At 33.0% G+C, this 25,513-nt stretch overlaps 2 protein-coding genes across 6 annotated transcripts; both read left to right on the forward strand.

The window, feature by feature from the left end:
* The first annotated feature begins 76 nt into the window (after positions 1-76).
* On the forward strand, positions 77-7,909 carry LOC148616530 (uncharacterized). Of its 3 annotated transcripts, none has more exons than XM_088583666.1 (5): positions 77-138; positions 1,366-1,448; positions 2,180-2,271; positions 3,034-3,104; positions 4,993-7,909. In XM_088583666.1, exons 2-5 carry the CDS (start codon positions 1,412-1,414, stop codon positions 5,315-5,317), a joined length of 525 nt encoding a protein of 174 aa, XP_088439792.1. In that variant the 5' UTR covers positions 77-138; positions 1,366-1,411; the 3' UTR covers positions 5,318-7,909. The 3 variants fall into 3 exon arrangements, with proteins under 3 accessions (XP_088439792.1, XP_088439793.1, XP_088439794.1); XM_088583667.1 differs by having other exon boundaries at positions 90-170; XM_088583668.1 differs by lacking the exon at positions 77-138 and adding an exon at positions 550-570.
* A 143-nt stretch (positions 7,910-8,052) lies between these two features.
* LOC148616531 (uncharacterized) lies at positions 8,053-25,100 on the forward strand. Of its 3 annotated transcripts, none has more exons than XM_088583664.1 (12): positions 8,053-14,192; positions 16,404-16,497; positions 17,251-17,422; positions 17,847-18,002; positions 18,465-18,601; positions 18,958-19,109; positions 19,744-19,929; positions 20,314-20,496; positions 21,373-21,498; positions 22,106-22,237; positions 22,748-22,864; positions 23,731-25,100. In XM_088583664.1, the coding sequence occupies exons 3-12, from the start codon at positions 17,262-17,264 to the stop codon at positions 23,860-23,862; spliced, it is 1,482 nt and encodes a 493-aa protein (XP_088439790.1). In that variant the 5' UTR covers positions 8,053-14,192; positions 16,404-16,497; positions 17,251-17,261; the 3' UTR covers positions 23,863-25,100. The 3 variants fall into 3 exon arrangements, with proteins under 3 accessions (XP_088439790.1, XP_088439791.1, XP_088439789.1); XM_088583665.1 differs by having other exon boundaries at positions 16,404-16,461; XM_088583663.1 differs by lacking the exon at positions 16,404-16,497.
* The last annotated feature ends 413 nt before the right edge of the window (positions 25,101-25,513 follow it).

The following is a 25,513-nucleotide window of genomic DNA, read 5'->3' on the forward strand; positions in this document are numbered from 1 at the left end:
AAAAAGGAAAAATAACGCCATTTCGATAATGATATATTATTTTAGCCAGGGTATTGTCCCTGTTCTAGCATATTTCACAGCGGAATGACTAAAGACCAAAAATTTCAACCACAGAACAGGTTTATCAGCGATGTATTGGTATAAACTTCATAAGAGTAGCACAAAAACTAGTATGAATTTCCTCTGACCCTGCAACCCTCGTAGGGATGTTAGAACTGTCAAATTTGCAATGCAAATTTTTGGTCGTTCCATCCGCGGGACTCGAACTCGTACCGCTGTGACATCTATGCCGGTCTCAGTATCGTATTAATTTTTCCATAGACTTCTATAGTGAAGTGCATATTTTTAGGATTTTTTTAAAAATATGTAAATTGATTCAATAAAACTTTCACTTATGTAGCATTTCTAAGGACATGTGAAAAAATAATTTCCCGCAAAGAAAATAGGGTGAGTCCACGAAGATCGGACAGAAAAGTAGTCTCGAACTATAAATAGCCATTTTCCCTACTTTCACTTTCGTTTTGCACTCACCAAACCAACCTTTTCAGTGGAACATTTTTATGATATTATGTTAGATTTTCTTTTAAAAAAGTTCTTCATCTTACAGTGTGATGTTTGCTCTATTTTATAAGTCATTGTTCATATCTTTTGACAAAATATTAGTTTGTAGAGAGGCAGAAAGAAAATGCACTATATTTTTATAGCATCCATGTTTTGACGTACACCTGCTCAGGGATATGCAATACGATACTGGTACCTGCCAGACTATGGCAACACCGCCTGCACTAAGTCCATCGCCCTAGACCACTCGGCCAGCTAAGCTATATAAATATAACTTTCGCTGGCCGGGTCATTCCTCCTCGACCTCATAAGATTAATCTAGTGCTGTAACTTAGTACACGATAGCCTAGCTGGCCAAGTGGTCTAGGGTGCTGAACTTAGTGCAGATGGTGTTGCCATAGATGCCACATCCCCTTGCTTTTAAAATGGTTGATAACTTTGTAGCACTTCTCCATGCATTACTATTTTTAACTCTTAATGGGATGTCTAGCAACATCCTTTTCAGTTTTAGTGGGTCAGATTAATTTGTACAGATACCAGAAATATTACACTTCTTCACAGATGGTGGGAATATTTTGCACATATTATGTGACACAAACAAAATTCAGAAGCAACTGAGAGCTGCAAATGATTGCCTTTCCTATCTTAGGAAAAGCTATGCTTGGATTTGGATAATACAATCATAGTTACATTTTTTACAAGGCAGGTTAGGTTCTTGACAACAGCAACAGTGGAACAGTGCTGTTATTTCTAAAGAGGGTTACTCAAGATTAATGAAAAAGCATTTTCTTTTTTCTATTTTAGAAAAAGAAGTTAAGATAAAAAAAGTCGGTATCTGAGCATTTTCAAAATGGAAGAGACAAATGAAGAGAAAAGCCAATTAAAGTGTAAGTACTAAAAGTTATGAAAATAAATGTCTGTGTTTTTAGGTTTTTTTTTTTTTTTAAATATTTGGATAAAATCTATTGAAAGCCCTATTTTTTTCTGAGGTACAAAAGATATACCTTGTAGCCAATAAATATCATGCTTAATGGTGTCAGCTTTTTTATATAGCTAAAAGAATTTAGGCTAGAGAAAAATATGTCTGTTTAAGGTTACCCAACCCACCATATTTTTTTCTCCCTACCCTAGCACATTTTATTGGTATTTTTTTTTATTAAATGCTGCTTAACTATCAAGTTTTAGTTGAGCACTATTAAAGTCAAGAATTCCTCCCATAAGTGTTTATTTGAAATAGTTTTAAAAAAAGTAAAATGATTTTACCTACCTACCCAATTTTTTCTTCTAGTGTAACCTTAAAGAGACATATATTTTATTCTTGGTCTTATATATAGACACAATATTCTTTAATGTAAATTTGATGAGGAGCTAAGACATCCCCCAATTTTAGTAGTACTGTAATTATTTGCAGTATCATATGATAATTTATACCTGGAACTCTTTCTCCACCTTTTACTGTTGTCAGTGATTCCCCATGTTGTTGAATTTCTGAAGCATATTTTATCTAGTTTATTGAGTACTTTCACAAGACAAAATACTATTTCTGCTTAACATATCATATTTGTTAATATTCTAGACTACTTGTTCTTTTTTGTAAAATTGAGACATTATTGCATAGGTTTTTATTGCCAAAATTATGGGCACATGAAGAGAAATTGTCCATATAAAGGGAAAAAGATGCAAAGTGAAAACCTTGAGAGAATGAAATGGGTAAGTAATAACCATCAGGTAATTTAAATCTATGTATAAGAAAATGAATTGAGACTCTATGAAGGGTGGGGGGGCATATGAGAAAAAAATTGATGCTTAAGAAAATAATGAATTTTGGCTTTATGGAGGGTGACTACTTTTCGAACACCAATACTATAATTGTACTCTTATTGTTTGATGAAATAGAAAAGCAGATAATCTAACTTCCTGAATTTGCTTAGAAAGGCAAAGTTGAATCTCTGCCATCAAGCAATTTGTGAGTTACTTTCTTTGACTTGTTTTAAAGTACATTTGTATTTCTTAATTAGTCTTTTGAAGTTGTATTTTACTGATATTCTTTGTTTTTAGCTTAAAATGAGAGATTTTTTTCCTCTAGGAAAGATTAAATAAATACACTTTTTATAACCCTGCTTGCAAAGTAGGGGTGTATAGTGACATTGTGTTTGTCTTTGTCCATACTTCCTCTGTACTTCCTTCCATTATGTATATATGTGCCGTTCTCTTATCCACTTCCCTCCCACACTACAAGTAATTTTTACAGTACATGTTTAATCAGTCTTATATTGTTATCACAACAAATTAAGACACAGAAGGGGTATGGGCTTGTGTGTTATTAAAAGTGAATGACACTCTTGCCCCAGTATTCAGGGTAAAATATTTGCAATCATATCAGGCAGCACTTGATATATATATTTTTTTTTAATTTCGTTCTTTTGAAGTTTATATTCTTTCAGATTTCTGATTGAATGAATGTAATTTCAGAATTTTGAAGATCCAATGTTGCAATATTTTGAAGAGAAAAACAGAAAACAGAGTCAGGAAAAAGAGGAAAGGTAACAACAATTGAGTTGTTGGTGATTTTAATCAAAAAATATGTTTTAAACATTGAAATATTAAAAAGGGTATATTTATAGAAAAAAATTAAAAAATGATAATTTTTGTAAAGGAAATAGTATTTTATGGTGTTTGAATCATAAAAAAATATTTAAATGTTGAATATTTCTAAGGAAAACTCGCTATAGTGTAATATTAAATTTGGAAAATTTATAATTGTTTGTGTTATGCACCTGCTTATCTTGATATTTGAAAATTTAAAACAAAGATTCTAAAAAAAAATTGCACAAATGCCCATGTACTAGTTATGGAAAAAGGTTTATTATATAGATAGTAGTGATTAAGTGAATGTTCTATGTGTAAAAAATATTGATAATTGGCACATGAAATAAATTCTGTAGTTTCACTCCCTAGACTTTCTCCAGCAATAACATGACAACACAAATATCAACCCACTGATTATGAAAATTTATGTAGAAAATAGTTATAATTTTTGAGAAAATCTGATAGTGGTGATATTTTGAACAGGCATTACTTTTTTCAATATAAGCTTTATGAAAATACTGAAAAATTCTGCTACTTGTCTATTAGTACCACTGTCATATAAAGCATGAAGATTGTACTTAATGTTTGTTATGTGCTTTTTGTTTTTATTTTTTTTTTGGTTTATGGCAAGCACTAACCATAAGTTATAATGTGTTTGTGCTAATAATTAATACATGTATCTTATTTCTAATGTCTAATTTGACAACATCTTACCCCAGGTACGTAGACAATGCAGCTAAAACTTAATTGTGGAAGCCATATATCTTCTTTCACAGGAAAAATAAAAACTGTTAAATCATTTATTCTTATGACATTTAATTTTTTTTATGGGCATCTTTACCGACAAGATATATTATAAGTTACCCATTTTCATATCTGTAGATATGGAGATTTTTTACACCTGAAGTACCTAAGTATGACCTAATTGTGATAGGGGAAATTAGTGCATTGAATTTGAAGTTTTTGCGATGTCAATTCAATGGTGGATTTGACTTTTGCAAATAAAGTTTCGTTGAAACAAGGGAGTATTGTTAGTAAATGGTTATTTGCCATCATCAAATCTAGATTGGCAATCACAGATCTTTAAATGCTATACAGTTATCTCCATTTTAATGTAGTTGTTGAATTGATCTGTGAAAATTGTACTTAAAATTAGAAAAAAATAATGTTTGCTTAAAAAAATCATAGTATTACTTGTTGATTTGATACCCTGGACTGGGTTGCACAAATCTCAATTAAATCTCTATAGATGTTTTAATACTTAATTGATTATTACTTTTAATGTAAGTATATATCAACTTAGTTAATTGTACATTAAAAATTTAAGACTTTTAATGTATTGTGCAACCAAGCAGTGGTTTAAATTATTGCTGGTCCAAGGTCTCAGACCTTTTGAAATTTAATTTACCTAGGTTCTTGGTCTTCAACCTTTTTGATAGACCTTTAAGTGGTAACTTGAAGGTATTCAATGATCATGCTTAATTTTCATTTCCATAAGATAAATTCTTTTGTTCTACCCTAAGCCCTCATTTGCAGAAGTTAATGTCCTTCATGCTCAGTGACTACCTTGCCATTGACACTTTACTGTGGATTTTTGATTGTTCTAAAGCAAACCACTGATATTAAAATTTAGAAAGGGAGTGAAAAAGAATTTCCATTCTTGCAAGTAAATTTGAGTTGCTGCCCAGTACAGAAATTTACAATGCTACAACATGAATGAAGTTCAGCACTACAACCATTGTTGCATTAGCATGTGGCTTACTCTAAGTACCTGGTACCTGTTTATACTTACTTTTCAGATGATAAATATTAACTTTGCTTTCTGTTTCATTTTATAATTAGAATAAAGAAACTAAGAGAGTTGATAGAGGAAGACACAACATCGTCAGATTCTGATGACTCATCAAACACAAAGAAAGTAAAAAAGAGAAAAAAGAAAAAACGACATTCAACAACAGATCTGTCAGATTTAGATAGTAAACACAGGAGAAAAAGGTCCAAATCAGACCATACAGATTCAGACAATGATCAGGGGGCAAAAAAGTCCAAACATAAGAAGATGAAGAGGCATAAAAAGGACAAATATCATTCACATGAAGAATTTGATGATGGTCATAGACATAAAGATAAAAGTAAACACAGGAAACGCAAGAGTAAACAGAAATAAAGGTCATTGAAGGTCATTTCCTTTTGTGCCCTTTTGAACACTGCTTTTGACAAGGGACTGTTTTGATATGAGTTAAGATGAAACTATCATTTCACAAGAATGAGGCTCATGTTTTGCCATGCAGTCCCTAGGGGAAACCCCAAATGCTAGTTCTCAGTCTGTATTTATACAATTATCAACCTTTTTTTCATGAAAGCCAGGTGTAATATAACTCCTATGAAGGCAAAAACAGTTCTACTGACATTCATGTGAATAATTGTATATTCATGCAAAAGTATTTATCTTCCTTGTGATTTTTATGTGCCCGTCAAAGAAGGGATGTATTATGGTATACCATTGTCCGTCTGTCCATCTGTCCGTCATCCACACTTCGTTCAATAACTCAAAAACGCTTTCACCAACTTCAATGAAACTTTGGTGAATTGTTCATAATTATTGACGTAAGCTCCCTTCCGATTTATATAAATGTCAAATTTTACGTTTCCATGTTATGGAGTTTAACTCTTTAATAAAGCTGGAAACGGTGAAGGAAACTTTATTCATTGAAAAATCATTTAAAACAGACCATTTGTTATGATGATCAACTAACAAATATAAAAGTACTTGGTAACCTTGTCAGAAAAGTGTGTGTTAAACAAGATAGAAATGTATGGTTGAAAAATCAAGACTACAAACTTAGTTAAAATTGAGGTAGCCTTGATAGTGCCAAATTTTTATGCATTTTTTATTTACTTTTTTTTATGAGGAAGGGTATTCACAGTATTTCTACTGATCATATAAATTCATTAAAAGCATAAGGACAAGTTGAAAGGGCAATGGGTGTATCATGCGCATAAAACGCAGCTGTTTATTTTACTTATCAAAGTTGGATAATTTTATACAATTATTGTTTATAGTTGAATTTGTTACCCAGAGTTATTACTTAGACCATTCACTTAACATGACCTTGAACAAAATCTGGCACCTGTAGCAGCTCCAAGAAGAGTACTCTAAAAGAGCACTAAAGATTGGGCCTTAAGCATGCATCAAGTTTGGCGTTCTCTACACACTATGGCTCACTGTAGTCTGCAGTCAGGTTTTCGTCTTATTGCCTGACATCCCCTGAAGTGAGGGCTGGGCCATTCACAAGCAGAGTTCTGCTTTGTGCCTATTCTTTTAAACACCTAGGTCCCACACTCTATAAAGTGACATGCTTCACCCAAGCAAAAAATTTGCAGTTGTGTAAATGTATCTTGCTGTCACACAGTGTACTGTAATTATCATTGTCCTTAGACACTTCTTGTCCGGACAATAACTTAAGTATGAGTATATTATATAGAACTTTATGAAATTATACTACAAGGTGCCATATCACAATTAGGGACCAAAAACAGACATTTTCATGTTGTCTGGACAATGACTTCATTAATTGTGAATTGATCTCAATAAGAAGGCTTGGATTTATTTTTGAGAGTTGTAACTCAATCCATTTAGGAAAAAGGGACCAGAAACAATCATTTTCATGATGACAGGACAACAATTTGACTTTAAACGAATGGATCTCTTTGAAATTGTAATACAAGGTGCCATACTACAAAATGATCTTCAGGATTGATTTCGGTGGTGTGACTTGAATTGAGAAGGAATGATGGACCCAAAGTGTCCAGAAATAAGCATTTTCCTGATGTACAGATAATAACTTGAATGGAAGTGAATGAATGTCTTTAAAATTGTACCAAAGGTGTCATACCCCCAAAGGAAGACTAGGATTGATTTTCTGGGTTGTCCTTATTGAGGAATAAGGGATCAAAAAGGGGCTAGCGTTATTCTGATCAAATTCTTATCCTACTTCAAATATTTAATCATAATCAAACTTGTCACAACTGCTCTGGGTTTGACCATTTCAGTTGTATCAAGTTGTGCACTGCCAAGCATATTATTTTCTGTTTTATAAGTATAGGGCACCGTGACTATCCTATTATCTGGACAAGACCTAATCTTGATGCACTTTTACTGGTTATCTATATATACAAAAAACATAGGTATATTGTAAAACAAAGTCTGGGCCTTATGGTTAGATATTGGAAGAAATGAGTTTGGCTTAGCTGTAATCTAAGCTTAAATTTCCTTTGAATAGAGTCATGAACACTGAAGGAATTAGTTATCAAAGATATGTCTGATAATTTTTTTTCCATATTGATTTCATTAGACATTTTAATGGAAAAAAGGAGTGTGTAGGAGTGAGATTTTTTATTTCATCTCTTTTTGGAAAATTGCAACAGCTGGTGCAGATCTTAATATATGCTATGGTAGTCATACATAGTGATAATATAACTTGCCAATGGTTTCAATTCTTCAAAAACTTGTGAAAAGTTTCATGTTTCAGCATAGCCCTTGAAGTTAAAACCTTATGGTCCAGACCATGTTTTATAATATGTCTATATCTATCATACCTAACTGACACTGAAGATAAAAAAGTACTGGTGCAGTACATAATACAGATCTCCAGGTTAAAATGATTATGCTTACTTACATTAACCTATGAATTAGGGGCTAATTTGTGGTTGAGTTTTGTTTATTTATATCATTTATGATAAATTTGAGTGAACCTTATCCAATCTTTTTGAAATTTTAACATATGGTTTGCGAGGGGTTTCTTTTGGCATTTTCGTCATCATCGTCCTTGTTAGGGGTGTCTGCATCGTCATTATCTTGCATTCATTGTCCACTTTTCCTAAAAAATCTTCTCTGAATCAACTTGATGGAATATTACCAAACTTGGTCAACAGCATATTTAGGGTATTTACATTCAAAATTGTATCGATTATAAAGATCAAGCATAAAACATGGCTGCCATTGACATTTTTAGATGTCAGGGACCAAGGTACCAATTTCTACATTAATTTCAAACACTAGAAGAGATATTGGAAAATAAATATGACCCTTTTCTTTGGCTTGAAGAACTTTACAAGTCTGCAATGGGTCAAAGTTGTTTGGCGACTCCTTGTTAGAGTTATTGATCTTGAAAGGTGAAAATTACATTTTTGGCAGTGTTCAGTCAATTTTGTGAAAACTGAAATAGATAGAAAAAAACTAAATGATCTTTTGATAGGTTCTACAATAGTCTAGATTGGGAGAAAGTTGTCCGACAACTCCTTGTTAGAGTAATTGCCCTTGAAAGATGAAATATGATGTTTTTAGCTAACCTGGGCATAGGCCATGTGAACTATTGCAATCACTTGATGTCTGTCATCATTAACAATATTTCTAAATTCTTCTCCCCTGAAACTACTGAACCAATAAGAATCAAACTTGATCTAAATGTTTCTTGGGGATTTTTGATCTGTCAAAAAACATGGCCTCTGTTACTTAAAATAAAACATGGGTTTCAGACAGAAGTTTTTCACATATATCTCCAAAGCCATTAGGTTCAGCCAAATTCTGATACGAGCTAAAGTATTTAGCATGATTAGATCTATCTGTGTTCAAATTTTGTTTTGATCTATTAAGTCATGTTGTAGTTATTGCATTCTTTCAATGTTTTTTTTTGTTGCTATTTTTGATAGAGTAATCAAGGGAACCAAGGTTATAGCAGTAATTAAAAGAATGTAATCCAGGGACAAAGACCAGGCATGGAAAACAAACATAAACGACAAAGAATATAAAGTAGCTAAAATCATACATACAAAGTAACAAAAGCAAATGAGCAATTCGGACTCCACTTAAAACTGGGAGCATGGACTTGATGCACTGGTAGGGTAAGAGTACCCGCCGAGTTGCTCATAAAAAGTCAAGTCCGGGGTAGACAAACGAGGAAAGGAAAACTATGACCCGTTGAATAAATCAGTTTTCATGGTGCAGATGGATACACCATTGATGTTATTTCTTTTTAAAATCTCTTCTGACACTTCTAGACCAATTAGAACCAAACTTGGTATATATGTTTCTTAGGGTATTCTGCATTGAATTGATGTGTTGAATTTTGATCTGCCGAAAAAACGTGGCTGCTGTAACTTAAAAAAGAACATAGGGGTTAGACAGAGACAGAAGTTTTTCTCATATATCTCCAAAACCGTTAGGTTTAGCCAAATTCTTTCAATTGCTGAAATGACCCTTATTATAAGGCCTTTCAAAAGTCTTAGTGATCAAAGTTCTCAGGTGACTCCTTGTAAGAGTTATTGCCCTTGAAAGATGAAAAATGACGTTTTAAGCTCACCTGGCCAAAGGCCAAGTGAGCTATTGCCATCACTTGGCGTCCATCGTTGTCCATCGTCGTCATTAACAATAATACAAAACTTCTCCTCTGAAACTAATTGACTAATTAGAACCAAACTTGATTCATTGAAAAACATGGCCATCATTACTAAAAATAGAACATAGGGGTCAGACAGTAGTTTTTCTCATATATCTCCTAAACCGTTAGGTTAAGCTGAATTCTGACGTGGTTAAAAGTGTTCAGCATGATGAGATCTATCTTTGGTCAAATTTTGGTTTTAATCCGTTAAACCATGTTGGAGTTATTGCCCCTTTTCAACGATTTTTGCTATTTTAATGCTATTTCTTTCAAAAATCTTCTCCTCTGACACTACTTGACCAATTGAAACCAAACTTGGTATGAATGTACCTTGGGGTATCCTGCATAGAACTGATGTGGGGATTTTTGATTTGTCAAAAAACATGACCGCCATTACTAAAAATAGAACATAGGGGTCAGACAGTAGTTTTTCACATAAATGTCCAAAACCGTTAGGTTTATCCAAATTCTTTCAATAGCTGAAATGATCTATATTATTAGGACTATACAAAAGTCTCCAGACTCCTTGTAAGAGTTATTGCCCTTGAAAGGGAAAAAATGACTTTTTTTAATAGTTTTCAGTCAATATCTTGAAAACTATGATTAAAAGAAACTTTCAATTGTCAAAAAGATCTTGTGATAAGTCCAACCAAAGACTTCTTGAGTCAAAATTGTTGGACAACTTGTTTAATTTATTGCCTTTGAAAGGCAAAATTCAACAAGATGAGCGATTCAGGCTCCTGGGAGCCTGTTGCTTTTTTTTTTTAGGTTCAGTCAATATCTTGAAAACTATAATAGACAGAAAGAAACTTTCAATCACTGAAATGATCCCTGTGATAAGTCCTATCAAAAGTCTTTTTGAGTCAAAATTGTTGGACAACTCCTTGTTAAATTTATTGCCCTTGAAAGACAAACTTAAACCAGGTGAGCGATTCAGGCTCCTGGAACCTCTTGTTGGTAAGATTTAGGCCTTGTAATGATTGAAGGTCAAGCTCAAGTAAATTATCGCAAAATTTATATCACCAAGTTTTCCTATCTATTAAAGTACATGTTACATAATTCTTGCTGTAAAGTACATGCACATATACAATATACGGATGACACGAACGGACTTGGTTTCAATTTTTGACACACACACACACACACACACACACACACACACACACATATATATATATATATATATATATATGTTAATCTTAATTTTTACATGCATGACTGTTTAGGGAACCACGAATTTAATGGTAGAAAGTGAAAATGGAGTTGAATAATAACTGGTCGATCAATGTAAGAGTAATTTAGCTAGGGAACCTAAATTCTAGCGGAAATTAAAAGAATATAATCCAGGGACAAAGACCAGACATGGAAAACAGACACACACAACAAAGAATATAAAATAACTAAAATAATACATACAAAGTAACAAAAGTAAATGAGTAACTCAGACTCTACTAAAAACTAGGAGCATGGACCAGGTGCACCGGTAGGGTAAGCGTACTCTGCTTTTGTAGAAGCATCCATCCACTTGCTCATAAATAGCCAAGCCATGAATATACGAAAGGGGAAAGGAAAACTATGGCATGCTGGACAAATCAGTTTTCTTGATGCAAGTGGATACACTGTAACGATCGACGGTACATAGACGGTAGATCACAATCATCACCTTTGCTAGAGAGACGACCAAAAAAGGATAGCACCAATTTATTATTTTCCGCTATCTCTTCTTTAGAGAGTGTGGTAGCAGTATAGGCCTAATTCCTGCTTTTATTTTCTTCGTCTACCTCTGATAATAAGCATTAGATGAAAAAAGTTTTGTAAACAAAAACAATGTTATTTTGGGCTTTGTCTGCTGGAACGATAACATAGTTGTCATGTACAGTAGACAATGTTACTACATCAGGGTCTTTGAAAACTGATGTAGCATTGACACTCATTAACCTACTTAAAACTTTCAGCCCCATGCTGGTCCGGGTGTTAAAAGAATAGGCCTGCAGCAGCACTAAGCTTGTCGTAAAAGGCGACTAAATAGTGCTCAGAACCCTAGCCGGGGGCTAGGGCGCTCTGCCCACAGAGCAACTGGGATGTGTGCCCCAGGTGGTGGAATGGGGTACCCCTGGCGTGTTACATGCTGGGGTTGTCAGGCTATAATACGGAAAACCTGACCGCAAACCATAGTGGTGCACCCTATTGGGGAAAGATGCCACGTTCCTCGCACTTTAAAGAACCCTACTGTGGTATTCTCCAGGAGTAAGAACCATAGTGCTCCGCCACAGGAGGTTAAATTGCCCGACCCTACCCACCTCTCCCTATTTCCAGTGGCAATCAAAATTTGACGACCCCATTGTCCTTGTGTCCCATCCCTTTTTCATTTCATCATCATTTCATGTTCATTTTATCATCAATTTCATGTTCATCGTCTGAATATAGCTGAAATATTGCTGCTCGGACGTTAAACCCCAACAAACAAACAAACAAAACTTTCATACGTTTCAAAATTAAAGACCTCACAGCCTTTACCCGCTCTGACAGAGAATCAATGTCTTCTTGTTCGTGTTTTATCCATTTTCTTGAGTAGTCCTCCACAGAATCCATAAGAAATTTAAAGTTATAATTCCAATTTATGGAGCGTCACGGTCCTTGGGACTTCAGTTTTTGCAAGAACAGCGAGGTGGTTTAGTCCTTAATCTCGAGGTCTTGCAATAGCCTTTTATAATGGAAAATTTTGGATGCAATAGGTGAAGTATAGGAATATGAAATAATCAGTATTGAGTTTTCTTTGAAATACGGGGAAATTTTGTTTGTATCGTTTTTGTGATGGAGGATATTAGCCAAATTAATTGCATCTGTAAAGAGTGATATGACAGCATGAAAATATGCCATACGTTAACGTTATAATCAAATTAGTCACAAGAGAAATATTTAAACAGAAAACGTGTTCTCCGGTCTAGCTACAATCATGTAGCTCAACGGCCCCCATTTCCTCATTTAGATAGTCAACGTAACTTGTTATTTGCACACAAATACTATGTTGTTAGGGGCTTTGTCTGCTGGAACGACAACGAATTCGTCATGAAGATGTGAAGTCTTCTTAACCTGGATAAATAAAGAGTAGGTTTAGGAATTCAATGACAATTTGAGAGAGTATTACTTAGAACTGAGCAAGCCAGTTTTCTTAAAGTTGTTTGAAATCATCATCAAAGTTCTTGAAATTGTACGATATGTCAAAATCGAATTTTTAAGGATCTAAATATATCTGGCAGTGTATAAAATATAAATGAAATATTATATCATACCATTATTATATTGAGAATATTTTTTTTTCGGGCATTTTAAACATTTGTATAAAATATATTCTTTCATTGACAAAAAGTGCAAAGACAATATATTCAAATATATTTTGACATATGTAAAAATAATAAACATTCAAGGGGGGTATTTCTACACAAATGTAATGGGAACTATGTTGTCTGAGAGATAAATTTATTAGTATTGCGATAGCTAGACTCTTTTTTTTTTTTATTTCCGTAGAATCTGTGCACAAAACATTTAAGGTAAGCATGCTACTCCAGGAATGCTAGAGGTTGTCTGGCAAGCTATTTTCTGACTTCGTGCCATCGTTCGGGTATGGAGGAACGGAATTCCAACCTATTTCGTTGTAGGAGTAGTAGGCATGCGAGAATGATAAATTGTTAAAGAAAAACAACTTGAATTTTCTAGTAACCTAAAAGCTACATTAATACGGTAGCCTTTATAATACAGCAAAGCACAGTTAAAATTCTCATTTATTGTTTTAAAATGCTTCATTGTCTGTTGTAACAGTTTAATGTATCTGTGGGTCTTGACCAATAAATTATTAGTTGAAACCTATTTGTTTTTTTTTTGTCTATCCGAGAAGTCAGTGGACCCAAACAGCCATACACGCTCAGCCACAGGGGCTTGCACGAAATTGCTCCCACTATCAAATATGCAGCCCGGCTATTCGTGTTGTATACTTTTGATAGTGGAAGCAAGCCCATGTGTTACATACTAGCCGGGCTGCATACTAGTATTTGATTGTGGGGGGGTCCAGAGAATCACCTGAGAGGGTACCAGAGGGGTACATTCAGGAGCCACAAAAATCCTTGATAAATACGTTTGATTGCATGCATTTACACACAAAATACGCTATTTTCATGCATTTGCAAATTGTTATGGTGGTGGCTTCCCCCTCCACGGTCCCCACACCCCTGGACCCCCTCCTCCTTATGCTTAGAATATATGACACTCCAACAAAAACTGACAAGCAATGTTTCAATGCTTACAGTGACAGAAGATGAGTAATAACTGAAATCTGCACTTCAAATATTATGGACACTTGTGCACATTTGACAGTAAAAACGACGTCCTTGAACTATATGTGACGGAAAGTTTCCTCACACCATTCATGAATATGAATGAGAGTTATGAATATTCACAATTGTGGTCAAGTTAATCACGCGACCAATTTCTGATTGTCATGTACAAGTATAACTGAATGATACTTTTATTTTATGTTTAATTGAGGGAATACATTCGGATACATATACGTTCTTCCGAATATGGAAAATTGCACAAGTAACTCAGGTATTCTAATTTTTTTTTAATATTTATTTTATATTAAAATATTTTAATCGATGATACGAACCACGTTTCCATTTAAATAACGGTTTATCCGGTCTTTTTTATTATTTTTTCCTCCAAATAATGAAAAAAGAATTCTAACGAAAAATGGTACATAAGTTCTATATCTTCACAGATGACTTCAAGAAAAAAATCAATAAAACAGTTATCATCGAAGCTGTAGATTCATTAATTATTGTGACATTTGGTTACTTAGGGAGATGTAACACATGCTTCATGTAGTATATATTGTTTTCTAAGTTCTTCCATGGATTATTTCAAAGAAAATACAAAAAACATTCGTAAGTGTGAAAAATATCAAAAACACAAACTTCTTGGTAAGAGTAGCGCTTAACTATGTCTTAAGTTACCTAGACTTTCAATCGTTTTGTTGTTGTGTGTGTGTGCGTGTGTTTTTTTTTGTATTTTATTTTGTTTTGTTTTGTTCTGTTTTGTTTTGTTTTTATTTCTGATGCAATTCTTCATTATTATATTGGAGTATATAATCTAGGTGTTGAAAGTATTACGATTTTTTAGATCCAGGAACCCATTTATGTTGTATTTGGGATACAATGAGTGAAAATTGTCATAACTAAATGTACCATGAACATGATGTCTTGAGGTCCTCTTGTTTGACACTTAGTTGGCAAACTAGTTCCCCTATTAGGCTGGAGAAGAGACGGGGTCAATCAGCGCACGGCATTCGTTGTTAAACCATTTTTATCATATCCGTGGCTCCAACTTCCGTCATAGTGCTAGCATTTTAACTGATTTCAAAATCGCATGTAAGGATTCTCAGCTCTATAGCCTTGGTTTAATTTTGAGGGCATTACTATTATATTTTTTGGCACTATAATCGTTAATACTCGTAATAAGAGGAGAAATGAGAAGCGGAAAGGGGGTGCAAATGCCGTGTATTAGTTTTTGACCTCACAAACATACTTGTATGTGTTTGATAATTTAAGGGGTCAGAAATTGTGGAGACGTTACAATGTCTAAGTAACTTTCTGACATGAAAGTGATCTATGACCATCTATGCGAAACTAAACGGGAATGATTGTGGTCAAGGTGAATCCAACTGAATTGACATATGTAGATTGTAGTGGTCACTTGGTCAAATGTTTACCTTCGAACCTAGATATTATAAAACTGGACCTTTAAGTACGAAAAGACTCAAAACATTAAGTATCTTAGACTGTAGAGCTAGTCGCCATAAAAAAAAAAAAAAAAAAACATTCGCAACTAACTTAAGCGTCAAACCGTCTGACAAAACACACACACACACACACACACACACACATACAAATAAACGGAAATACGATGATAATTCTTAAGAACTATAAGTCTGTCGTATCAATGGACAACACCAAACAAAAGGAATGGTCAAACCCTTTAGAAAAAAAGAATTGAAACAGATCTTGGACAAAGGTGACCTGGCCATAAATGTATAATGGTGAAATTTCGATTGAAACGCGTTGACTTGAAAATTTGAATTTTCGTTTCGTATAGTTATATGAGATTAGCAGTTGGATTTTATCGAATAAAACGGTAAGATTGAAAAGTGAATAGTATCAAAAGTTGAAATTTTGCTGATTTCGTTATAAGAAACAAAATGGTTAGTCACGATCCTATAACAAACATCTCCATTCGTGTTGAAGCCACAATACTTGAAATCCGTTATTCACCAGCCATAGGGGCTTGCTCCCATTATCAAATATGCAGTCCGGCTAGTATATAAATTCGTGTTTATGTACCAGTCGGGCTGCATATTTGATAGTGCGTGCAAGACCCTGTGCACCAGTGGTACTAGTGGTGGATTAAGAAGGCTTGGGGAATGGGTGGGTAGAAATATCCTCTTGTGGTTCGAAAAACGGGCCTGAGTATAGACTCTTATAGTATTTACACGACAATGTTATTTTGATGTCATTTCAAAATGCATTCGGCGGGCAGGGAGTATTGGTTGTACCATCATTTATTAAACAAGAAAAGAGTAAGTTACTCTACGTACTGGAGAACAGATTTCAACTGCGGATTAACTATACTTAATGCATCCCTTAACAATTTTCCGTTTCGAATTCCGTTTTAATTACACGTATAATAGCTGTAGAAAAATGTAATTTCAGCTATACAAAAACTGCGAACTATTGATTTTTTTTATTTTATATCACATTTCAGCATTAAGAGGAACAGGGTGGGTTCAGCATGATCCGACTACAAAAGTTATAATCTCGAGGTAACTTCTGTAATCTCTGAACTACAGTTGACGAATGTAATTATAATTCCTTTTAAATTTCAGATTTATTAATAGCATATATTAATTATATGTTTTTTTCGTAGGAATTTAATGAAACATTCTCCCTTTCAGTATTAAAGGTTTCATACTTTATTTCAGTGAAGCTCTATAGATATAGTATCATTTTATATTTGAGTCGAATAGTTCGAATATTTGTCAAGATTCCGAAGTTCAATATAAATGCGAGTTAAGTAGAAAGATAAATGGGATGTCGCTGAGCGGGATTTCTAGCAGGATTACCAATTGCTCATTGATCTTCCAGTTATCTATCGGCACATAAGAGGCTGTGAATGAATTTCGAGTAATGTTTTTGATTGACTGATTATTTCATTGTTGGGGTTTAACGCCCGAGCAGCAATATTTCAGCTATAATCAGACGATGAACATGAAATGGATGGTAATGTTTTTAAAAAAAAAAGTTTTAAAAATTAAAAAAAAAAGACTAATTGTGAAACAACAAAAAAAATCAATTGATTTGAGCATAGAAATGTCTATGGTTTAATAGAAAGAAATAAAACGGTTAATAGAGAATAAATCCTGAGATGCCACACATTCATTAGCGTCATAGACATGGCATTTGTTCATGGCTATGTTTACATGACCTGCCAAAACCTGGTGCCAAACTTGCGGAATATTTGAAGTGTACCATTAAAATAACGGAAAACGTTTTACGACGAGGAAATAATAAAACGTAATTGTCGAACTACAGAAGTTTATTCCTACTTTCAGCAAGGGCAGCTATGACCCAATACTGGGAAGAACATTCCCAGGATGCGACACTCGAAGAGATGATGCTCGACTCCTCAGCCAGAGATTTGTGTAAGGATGAAGAACCAGAAATTCTCTCCTATTTACCAATATTGAAACAGAAAGATATGGTGGAACTTGGGGCAGGGATCGGGTGAGCACAATTTATAACCTGACAGCCATCTTGAAATTTGTTTTGATTACTTTCTAAAATGTTTCATTTTACATTGCTTAAACATACTTGGAGGTTTAATATAAAGGATATATTGAATTTCTTTTATTTGTTAAATTTCATGATCACACTAGGCCAAAATTGCTTTGTTTTCAGCATGAAATTTGTCATGGGTGCAAATGCACCTAAGTTATATCCGTGAATGATTAACTTTAAAAAAAGTATTTTTGATTTTGCTTTGTATACTAACAAATATAAAAATGTAAAATCACATAAAATATTTTCATGTATTTATTAAATGAGCTGTCATTTTCAAAGTATAGTGCTAATGACTTGTAAAACTAAATAAGGTAGTTGAATATGCATTTTGAATACAACTTAATTCTTAAACAATTATTTTTTTAAGGAGATACACAACTATGTTTGCAGAGAAGGCTAAAAGAGTCATTGCAGTAGATTTCATGCAGAAATTTCTCAATAAAAACATGGAAAACAACTGCAAATTTAACAATATAGAGTACATGTGTGCTGATGTCACTAAACTAGAGCTTCCAGAGCGAAGGTATTTGTTTTCCATTGTTTTGAATTACTTTGATTTTTCAGTATTGTTTTTTTTTTCACTTGGTATTTGTTGTCTAGTTTCATCTGACAAACAAATTATTTGATAGATTTGTTTACAATAATTCAGTGCAGATCATTTATTTGCGGCATGATATTGGTGGTTCATGAGGGAAAGGTATGCTAGTTCATTTTGATCTCCCCAGAAATTACAAGTTTATCAAAATATATTTGTCGGTTGCTAAATTCAGCATACATTTTTAAGATATTACTTGGAACCATGACTTACACTGTAGAGCAATGGATAACATATAAAATGCATCTAATGAAACTTCATCAATTGGCCCCTTTTCAAGATGTAAAGATTGTTATTAGAAATTTATTGATAGAATGTCTGAAGTATGTTATATTTGTGCTATAGCCTTTGGTGTATCTATCATTGTCTTAAAAATTTTATCAACTGCAGTGCCGATTTGGTTTTTTCCAACTGGCTGCTAATGTATTTGGAAGATATGGAAATTCAGGATCTGTTGAGAAATGCAATGTCATGGCTGAGAGAAGATGGCTACTTCTTCTGTAGGGAGTCATGTTTCCATCAATCAGGTATGAATTGTAAAAAGATGTCCACCTAAGGATCATGCAGGGCTTGGCTAATGAGTTGAAAGATCACAAATACTTTTTTTCTGTGTGGTCTTAAGAATCCTTCAGAATTTTAAAATTCACCTAAGTTTTCTGTAATCTTCTAGTGGTAAGAAAAAAAAAGTGTATGGAGTGCTTCCAAGTTTTTTTTTTTTTTTCTTTAAAGGGGAGATATCACCTTAGATATATATCTTTTCCTACAGATAGCTTTGTGTAAAAATCATGGTCCATTTCGTTCTATTTTTCCAATAAATTACTAGTGGTGTTTTTCACTTTACAACTACAGCTACCAGGTACTGTAAATATTATAAATTATACAGGAGACAAGCCTAGAAAAAATAATCCTACAAACTACAGAGAGCCTGGTCTTTATGAAGCCATTTTCAATTCTGTCACTCAGCCAACTGATGAAGAGGGTGTTGTATATGGATTTGACCTAGTTTTCAGAAAACCACTCACTAGCTATGTTAAGGTGAGCTTAGTCTTCAGAAAGCCACTCACTAGTACATAATAAAATAGGGACCACTTCAAATTATTTTCAAGTTCTAATGACAAGCTTGTCATGAAACTGTATACTTTAAAAACAAAAGATCTGTTTTCTTTCATCCTTGGGCTTCATCTATATGACATCTTATTATTATCAAAATTGGAAAGAAGTTGCTGAAATAATAATTCATGAAGTCTTATTTAAAAACAGACAAATGGAAGAAAATAAATGTCACCACTGCATTTCACAAAAGTTTTTTCCACAATTACAAGAACATTTCAATTACATACCTTCAAGTATTGGTAAAAATATACACACAAAATGATGATAAAAATCATTATGGTTTTATACTTGTGTAAGTGGAATAATTCCAACGTTTATATTCAAGTCTTTTTTTTATCTAACTTAAATCACAAAATTTTCATCTGTATTTTTTTTTTTTTTTTTTTTTTTGCAGCTTCGGTTAATTAACTGTTGAATTAATACTGAAGTGCATGAGTTATCAAATGCTTTTGAAAAAAATATTAAGTTCATAAAAAATATAAATTATTTAATAAAACATAATTTTACTTATATTAACAGTTATTATGTAGTTTGAAATGATATAATTGGTTTGTAGCACAAACGAAACAACAATCAGATTGTTTGGTTGATACAAAAAGTCAGGAGACAGGGAGATAACCACGGCTTTGTTACCTTCAGGGAATTTTTAGACAATCAGCAGTATTCCATGAATGGAGTTCTACGATACGAAAAAATCTTTGGAAGGACTTTCATCAGTACTGGAGGATTTGATACTACACAAGTATGAAAAAATATAAATTTATCATGTGTTCAGTCATCAAAGAAAATTCTAGCATTGGTTAACTTAGTGTTTTAGAACACAAATAAATGAAATATGGTCTTTTTGTAAATTTTGACTGCAATGAATGTAGATAGTTGCATTCTAAAATATGTTTATAAACTTTATGTTATAAAAGGACAAAAAACATTTAAAATCATTACCTTAATGGAAACCAGAATTTTTCTGATCTTCCATGATTTTTCAGACAAGGTCAACTCTGAAAGTTGAAATTGGATAATGGTATAAGATTTTGCATAATATCTTATTAAAAAAGCAACGAAAAAATTTGAAAGGGAATGTGATCGCAATTTCCTTAGAGTAAATTATATGTTTTTTTATTCACAGCAATTTGTATCTTTACTGAATCTGAAGAAAGGTCAAACAGTTTTAGATGTAGGATGTGGAATTGGTGGCAGTGCTTTCTATATGGCCAGAGATTTTGGTGTAAAGGTTTTGGGCATTGATCTCTCATCAAACATGATTAACTTAGCTCTACAGAGAAGGGATGAAGTAGGAATAAGTGTTGAGGTAGGGTTTTATGTTTTTTTTGGTATAATCTGTATTATAAAAAAATATTCCTTCCCTTTAAGGTTGTGCAAAATGTTTGATGATACTTGAAAATTCTAATATAGTTAAACTTTCCCTCAGATTTCTAAGCATCTGGTTGATGATTTAAGAGTATATAGGGATCCACATGTTCTTCCTTTAAGTTTGCCTTTGTTATACTTTTGGTTTCCATATGATATTTCAAGAACCACTCTACTCGGGCAGATAAACATCATACCATAATGGAAGAGGGAGGTTTGGTGCGCTGTAAAATTATTATTTTTTTAAATTTGGACTTACTTGATTATGGATCGGATTATTGTTTGATAATTTTGTTGTTACCCTTGTATATCAATAAACTTGCTGTATAATAATAGCTTCTGGTTATTTCCCTTTAAATGAGTGGTATGTATTAAATTAAAAGCAAGGATACCAGGGCATTTATAATAGGGGGTAAAAGACTCGTCAAAGAGAATAGACAAGACATAAAAACTGCAAACAAACTTAAAGCATACAAACATAGCGGGACACATAGTCACAAAATTACAGATTTGGTAGGGCAGAGAAGCTGGATAACATGGTGGAGATGTGTATGACTGGAAATCACAAGAGTTCTCATTGGTAACATGACCAAAACAAGACAACTTAATTGGCACATCTAGGTCTTGGCAAAGCACAGCTTCTCCCTATAATTGGACAGATTTTTAGCGTAAAAATTGAAAGCCTGCATTTTCATGGTCTCTTGTTCTCAAATAAAAACTTTTATATTACAATAGAAAGATATCAGATAATATGAGGTAAAATGTAACAGACAAGACTGACCAGAAACACTTCATACTTTTCATTTTATCATTTCAGCAAGTTGAATTTGAAGTTGCTGATGCTACAAAGAGGGAATATCCACCTCATTCATTTGATGTTGTCTACAGTAGAGACACAATTTTACACATTCCTGATAAACTAAATCTTTTCAGAAGATTCTTTGTAAGTAAATGGAGTTACTTCCCTTAAATTTTCAAGCCAACAGCCTGAAATCAATGTGATTTTTGTTCCTTGTTCATTTAAAAAGAAATCAATATGGTACAAACTACAGACACTGAACACTCAATCACTTCAATTACTAATTGGAATGCCAAGGGTCACTGATAGCTATCATTATGGATGAATGAAATCTTACACTTTAGTGAAACCAAGGGAAATTAATTTGAACCAGTATCACTATCCAATATTGAAGTCCACCACCAAAAAAAAAATGATCAAGTACTTAATAATTTAATTTTAACTCCACACAAGATTCAAATGTCAGGTGCATTATAAACACTGTCATTTCATAAAAATCTTTGAAAAATGTGTATTAAAATATAAAAGCTGGATTCAGTAGATGAAGATAATTCCAGTTTGGTGAATGACAAAAATCTATTATTTTGGGATTTAACTTATATTCTAGGATATTTTTTTGTGGTCACTGCCTAAAATGTAAATATGTAAACACTCTACACTTTGCCCCCCCCCCTACAAAATAAAATCCCTACGATAGAGTATTGTATATTTTTAAGAATCCATTGTTGATGATAAAAATATTTTTTTGTAGAAACTCTTGAAGCCTGGTGGAATTGTATTTATATCAGATTACTGTTGTAGTGAAGGAGAGCATACAGAGGCATTCAAAGCTTACGTCAAACAGAGGGGTTACAACTTGCTGTCTCCTAAAGCCTATGGCCAGGTAATTTGTTTCATCTATTAAACATGCTCTCCTGCTAATGAATCTTTTGTTTAAATCTGTTTTCTCTTTATCTAATCAGAATTATATGTGTACAGTATTGCTTTCGGACAACACTGTCAGAATTACTTTAAGTTAGAACTCTTCATTTACTTATGCATGTGTCAATCAATGCTCTTTAAAATTCACTTTATTCAGGATTGAAATACCATATACAAAAGTAGTGGGAAATTTTCATGAGGTTCTAATTTTAGCTATCTTGGTGTGGTTCATGGAATCGAAAATGAATAAAAGCTCACCAAATTTAAGGCCAGATATTTCAGTTATCTCTATCTATGGGAGCAAAAAAAAAAGACTGCAAAAATTTAATACCCCTATTCATAGAGCAAATTGCAAAATTTTGCACCCATGAAATTCCCCACTATACAGAAGGCGATTCACAACTCAGATACTTGTTCCTTTCAGGAGTTTTTTTTTCCAATTTTTTTTGTATCAGGATGAAATCTTTTTCAGGTTCTTGAGGATGCAGGATTTACACAAGTAAAAGCTGACGATAGAACTGATCTGTTCGTTGATTCCCTGAAGAAAGAACTTACCAAATTTGAAACCATCAAAGAAGAATTTGTTAATGTAAGAATTACCAACTTATAAAAGATATTTTATTTTAATCTATGTTGGTACCCTGTAGTTTTATGGCGTATTTATACCCCCTGCTTTTCCTGCATGAAAAGGGAGGTATATAGTGTTCATGGTGTCTGTCCATCTGTCTGTTCATCTGTCCCCACCTCTAAGCAAAAACTCGTGACAAACAGCAGATGGAATTCATTGAAACTTTCACAAATTCTTTATCACATGATGCCATTGTGTACCTCTTACTTTGTTTTCCAATCTAAATTACTTTAGCGGGTTTCCTGATGCAAAACATGGATGTAGTCAACCAAAGGGGGCCATCTTCTAATCCACAAGTCCTTTAAAATTGTTTAATTGATGAAACACTCACATATTCTTTATCACATGATGTCATTGTGCACCTTGTACTTAGTTTTTCCATTTGTATGACTTTTGATGTTTCCTACATGGTTCCTTGGGAGGGGAGTGGAGGTATCACCAAGTGAGTGTGCTCAGATGTTTTCCAGTTTGCAATAAATTCAAAATTATTTTTGACGATTTTTTTCTTGAATAGAAAGAACCCTATCACTTTTCATTGTCATGATTTTACTTTCATTGTCATGACTTTACTTTCAATGTTATGACACTGAAACACCAAGAAATGGGTTGATGGGAAGTAAAAGGTATTCTATTTACTGATTTCAAAAACATTGAACATGTTTTTGATGTATACCGGTATATATTTACTGAATTGAATAAGTTTGAGTCTCAAGATATAAACATGCATCATATGAACACAGTGTGTTTTCAAATTTTTCATTATTGTTTTTTTTTTTTCAAAATGTTTCAAACTTAAATGCTTATTACATTATACTTATAATTTACAGGAGTTTTCCTTACAAGATTATGACTATTTGGTTCAAGGATGGAATGACAAACTGGTAAGGACATCACAAGGAGACCAAAGATGGGGAGTCTTCCAGGCAACCAAACCAAAAAAAGCATCTCTAGACAACTGAAGTACATTAAAATGAAATTGACCTTTAGAAGAAGTTTTGTGAAGAACAGAAATGCAAAGAAAAGGAGGGAATGTCATTGTATTTTTACATTATGTTGATTTAATTCTTGTTTTTTTTTTACTATGACTCACATTTAAGTGTAAGTGTTTGTAAGAATCAGGCGAAATTGGAAAAATCAGAAACATGCATGTCAAAACCCCAACAATCTGACAATAAAATATCACTCATTACAAGAATACTTTCTCTATTTGAATCATTGCATCATTGGATTTGCTCAGAAATTTTCAATGGACAGAGTCATCTTCCCTAGAAATGTACATTTTCAGTGCGTTTCAATGAAATTGTAACTCAATGGTCCAGCATGATATGGAAAATCTTGTTTGTTTACCTTGATTCTGATGGTGCAAATAGTCCAATTACACTATCAAAATAATGTTTTTTTTTCATACCATGTTTCACCTACTGCCTGATTCTTACAGGGACTGTAACTTAACTATGCAATTATATAGTCAAAATATCAGAGTTGGTCCATAATTGGTGCTTAATGCTTATGATTTTACAGTGTTGAGTGAAAACTCATTTACTGTAAAGTTACAAAGTCTTTCAGAGTCAAAAATATATATTTTTTTTAATTTTATTTGACCTTTATGGAATATGGAAACTATTTTGCAATTTAGAATAAGACAGTGCAAAGCAATGGATGTGAATTTAATTCAACTTAATCACAAGTTTTAATGTAAATAAGGGAGATTACTCATTTTTCCTTGACAAATTTTGCCATTTTAGTTAAAAAGGTGCTATATTTTAAACAGTTTGATATTATTTTTTTGCACATTATTGCTCATTCTTGCTGTCTTATATGAATATATCAATTATCATGTGCTTTTCTTATGTGCAATTATGCAAGGTTTAGAATTTTTCGCTGTTATTTCATTTTTATCCATTACAGCAGAAATCCAGATAACTTTACTACTGCAAAACCATTCAATTTACATGCATTTGCCTTTGAAACAGAGGCTTTTTTTTTAGAATTGGTAAATTTGGATGAAAAAGTGTGAAATAAGTGCCTGTGTTCTGTGTTTTAAAAATTTTATGACATTGGTAAAAACTATAGGGAAAAGAACAAATTTTTGTTCTTTTTTTTATTTTCAATGTTGAGAGTTGGAGAAACTGTGAAGTAATATTTGTGTTGTTATTTGTTATTTATTAGTCTTTCAAAATAAAAATAAACATTTCAATGAAAACCCTTCGTTACACTATTTACGATGTCACAAATTTAGATTGTATACATGATATACTGACATACAGTATGTAGGACTATTTAATTTTGGTACTCAGAAATTACAAATGAAAATCTGGGACAACTTAAACCTGAGATCTCAGAGGAAAAATGTTTTTTTTCTAACGGATTTATTATTGAATACTATTTACTATTAAGTAGCAGTCTTTCTAAAAATCAGGCAGAAGGTGATTTATGCAGGTCAAGAACCCACCGAATACAATTTTATCTCTTGTTCAGAAACAGTTACTGATCACATAACCAGTCTTCGTTTTTCATTTGGTTGTTGCTTTTTTGAGATAAAAAAAAATATATAGGTTATACATGAAATTTGCATTAGCAAGAGTTTTCATTCTTGATTTGGCTTCATAC

The sequence above is a fragment of the Perna viridis genome, chromosome 5, assembly GCF_037379345.1.
Source record: "Perna viridis isolate PV_CMFRI_1.1 ecotype Kerala chromosome 5, ASM3737934v1, whole genome shotgun sequence".
NCBI lineage: Eukaryota > Metazoa > Mollusca > Bivalvia > Mytilida > Mytilidae > Perna > Perna viridis.

Excerpts from the sequence above, each read along its gene's own strand:
- LOC148616530 (XM_088583666.1), top strand. The coding sequence starts at position 1,412 with ATGGAAGAGACAAATGAAGAGAAAAGCCAATTAAAGT. Across the intron at positions 2,272-3,033 it reads ACCTTGAGAGAATGAAATGG|AATTTTGAAGATCCAATGTT; the intron begins GTAAGTAATAAC and ends ATGTAATTTCAG. Across the intron at positions 3,105-4,992 it reads AGTCAGGAAAAAGAGGAAAG|AATAAAGAAACTAAGAGAGT; the intron begins GTAACAACAATT and ends TTTTATAATTAG.
- LOC148616531 (XM_088583663.1), top strand. The coding sequence starts at position 14,168 with ATGGAAAATTGCACAAGTAACTCAG. Across the intron at positions 14,193-17,250 it reads AAATTGCACAAGTAACTCAG|CAAGGGCAGCTATGACCCAA; the intron begins GTATTCTAATTT and ends TCCTACTTTCAG. Across the intron at positions 22,238-22,747 it reads CTCCTAAAGCCTATGGCCAG|GTTCTTGAGGATGCAGGATT; the intron begins GTAATTTGTTTC and ends AATCTTTTTCAG.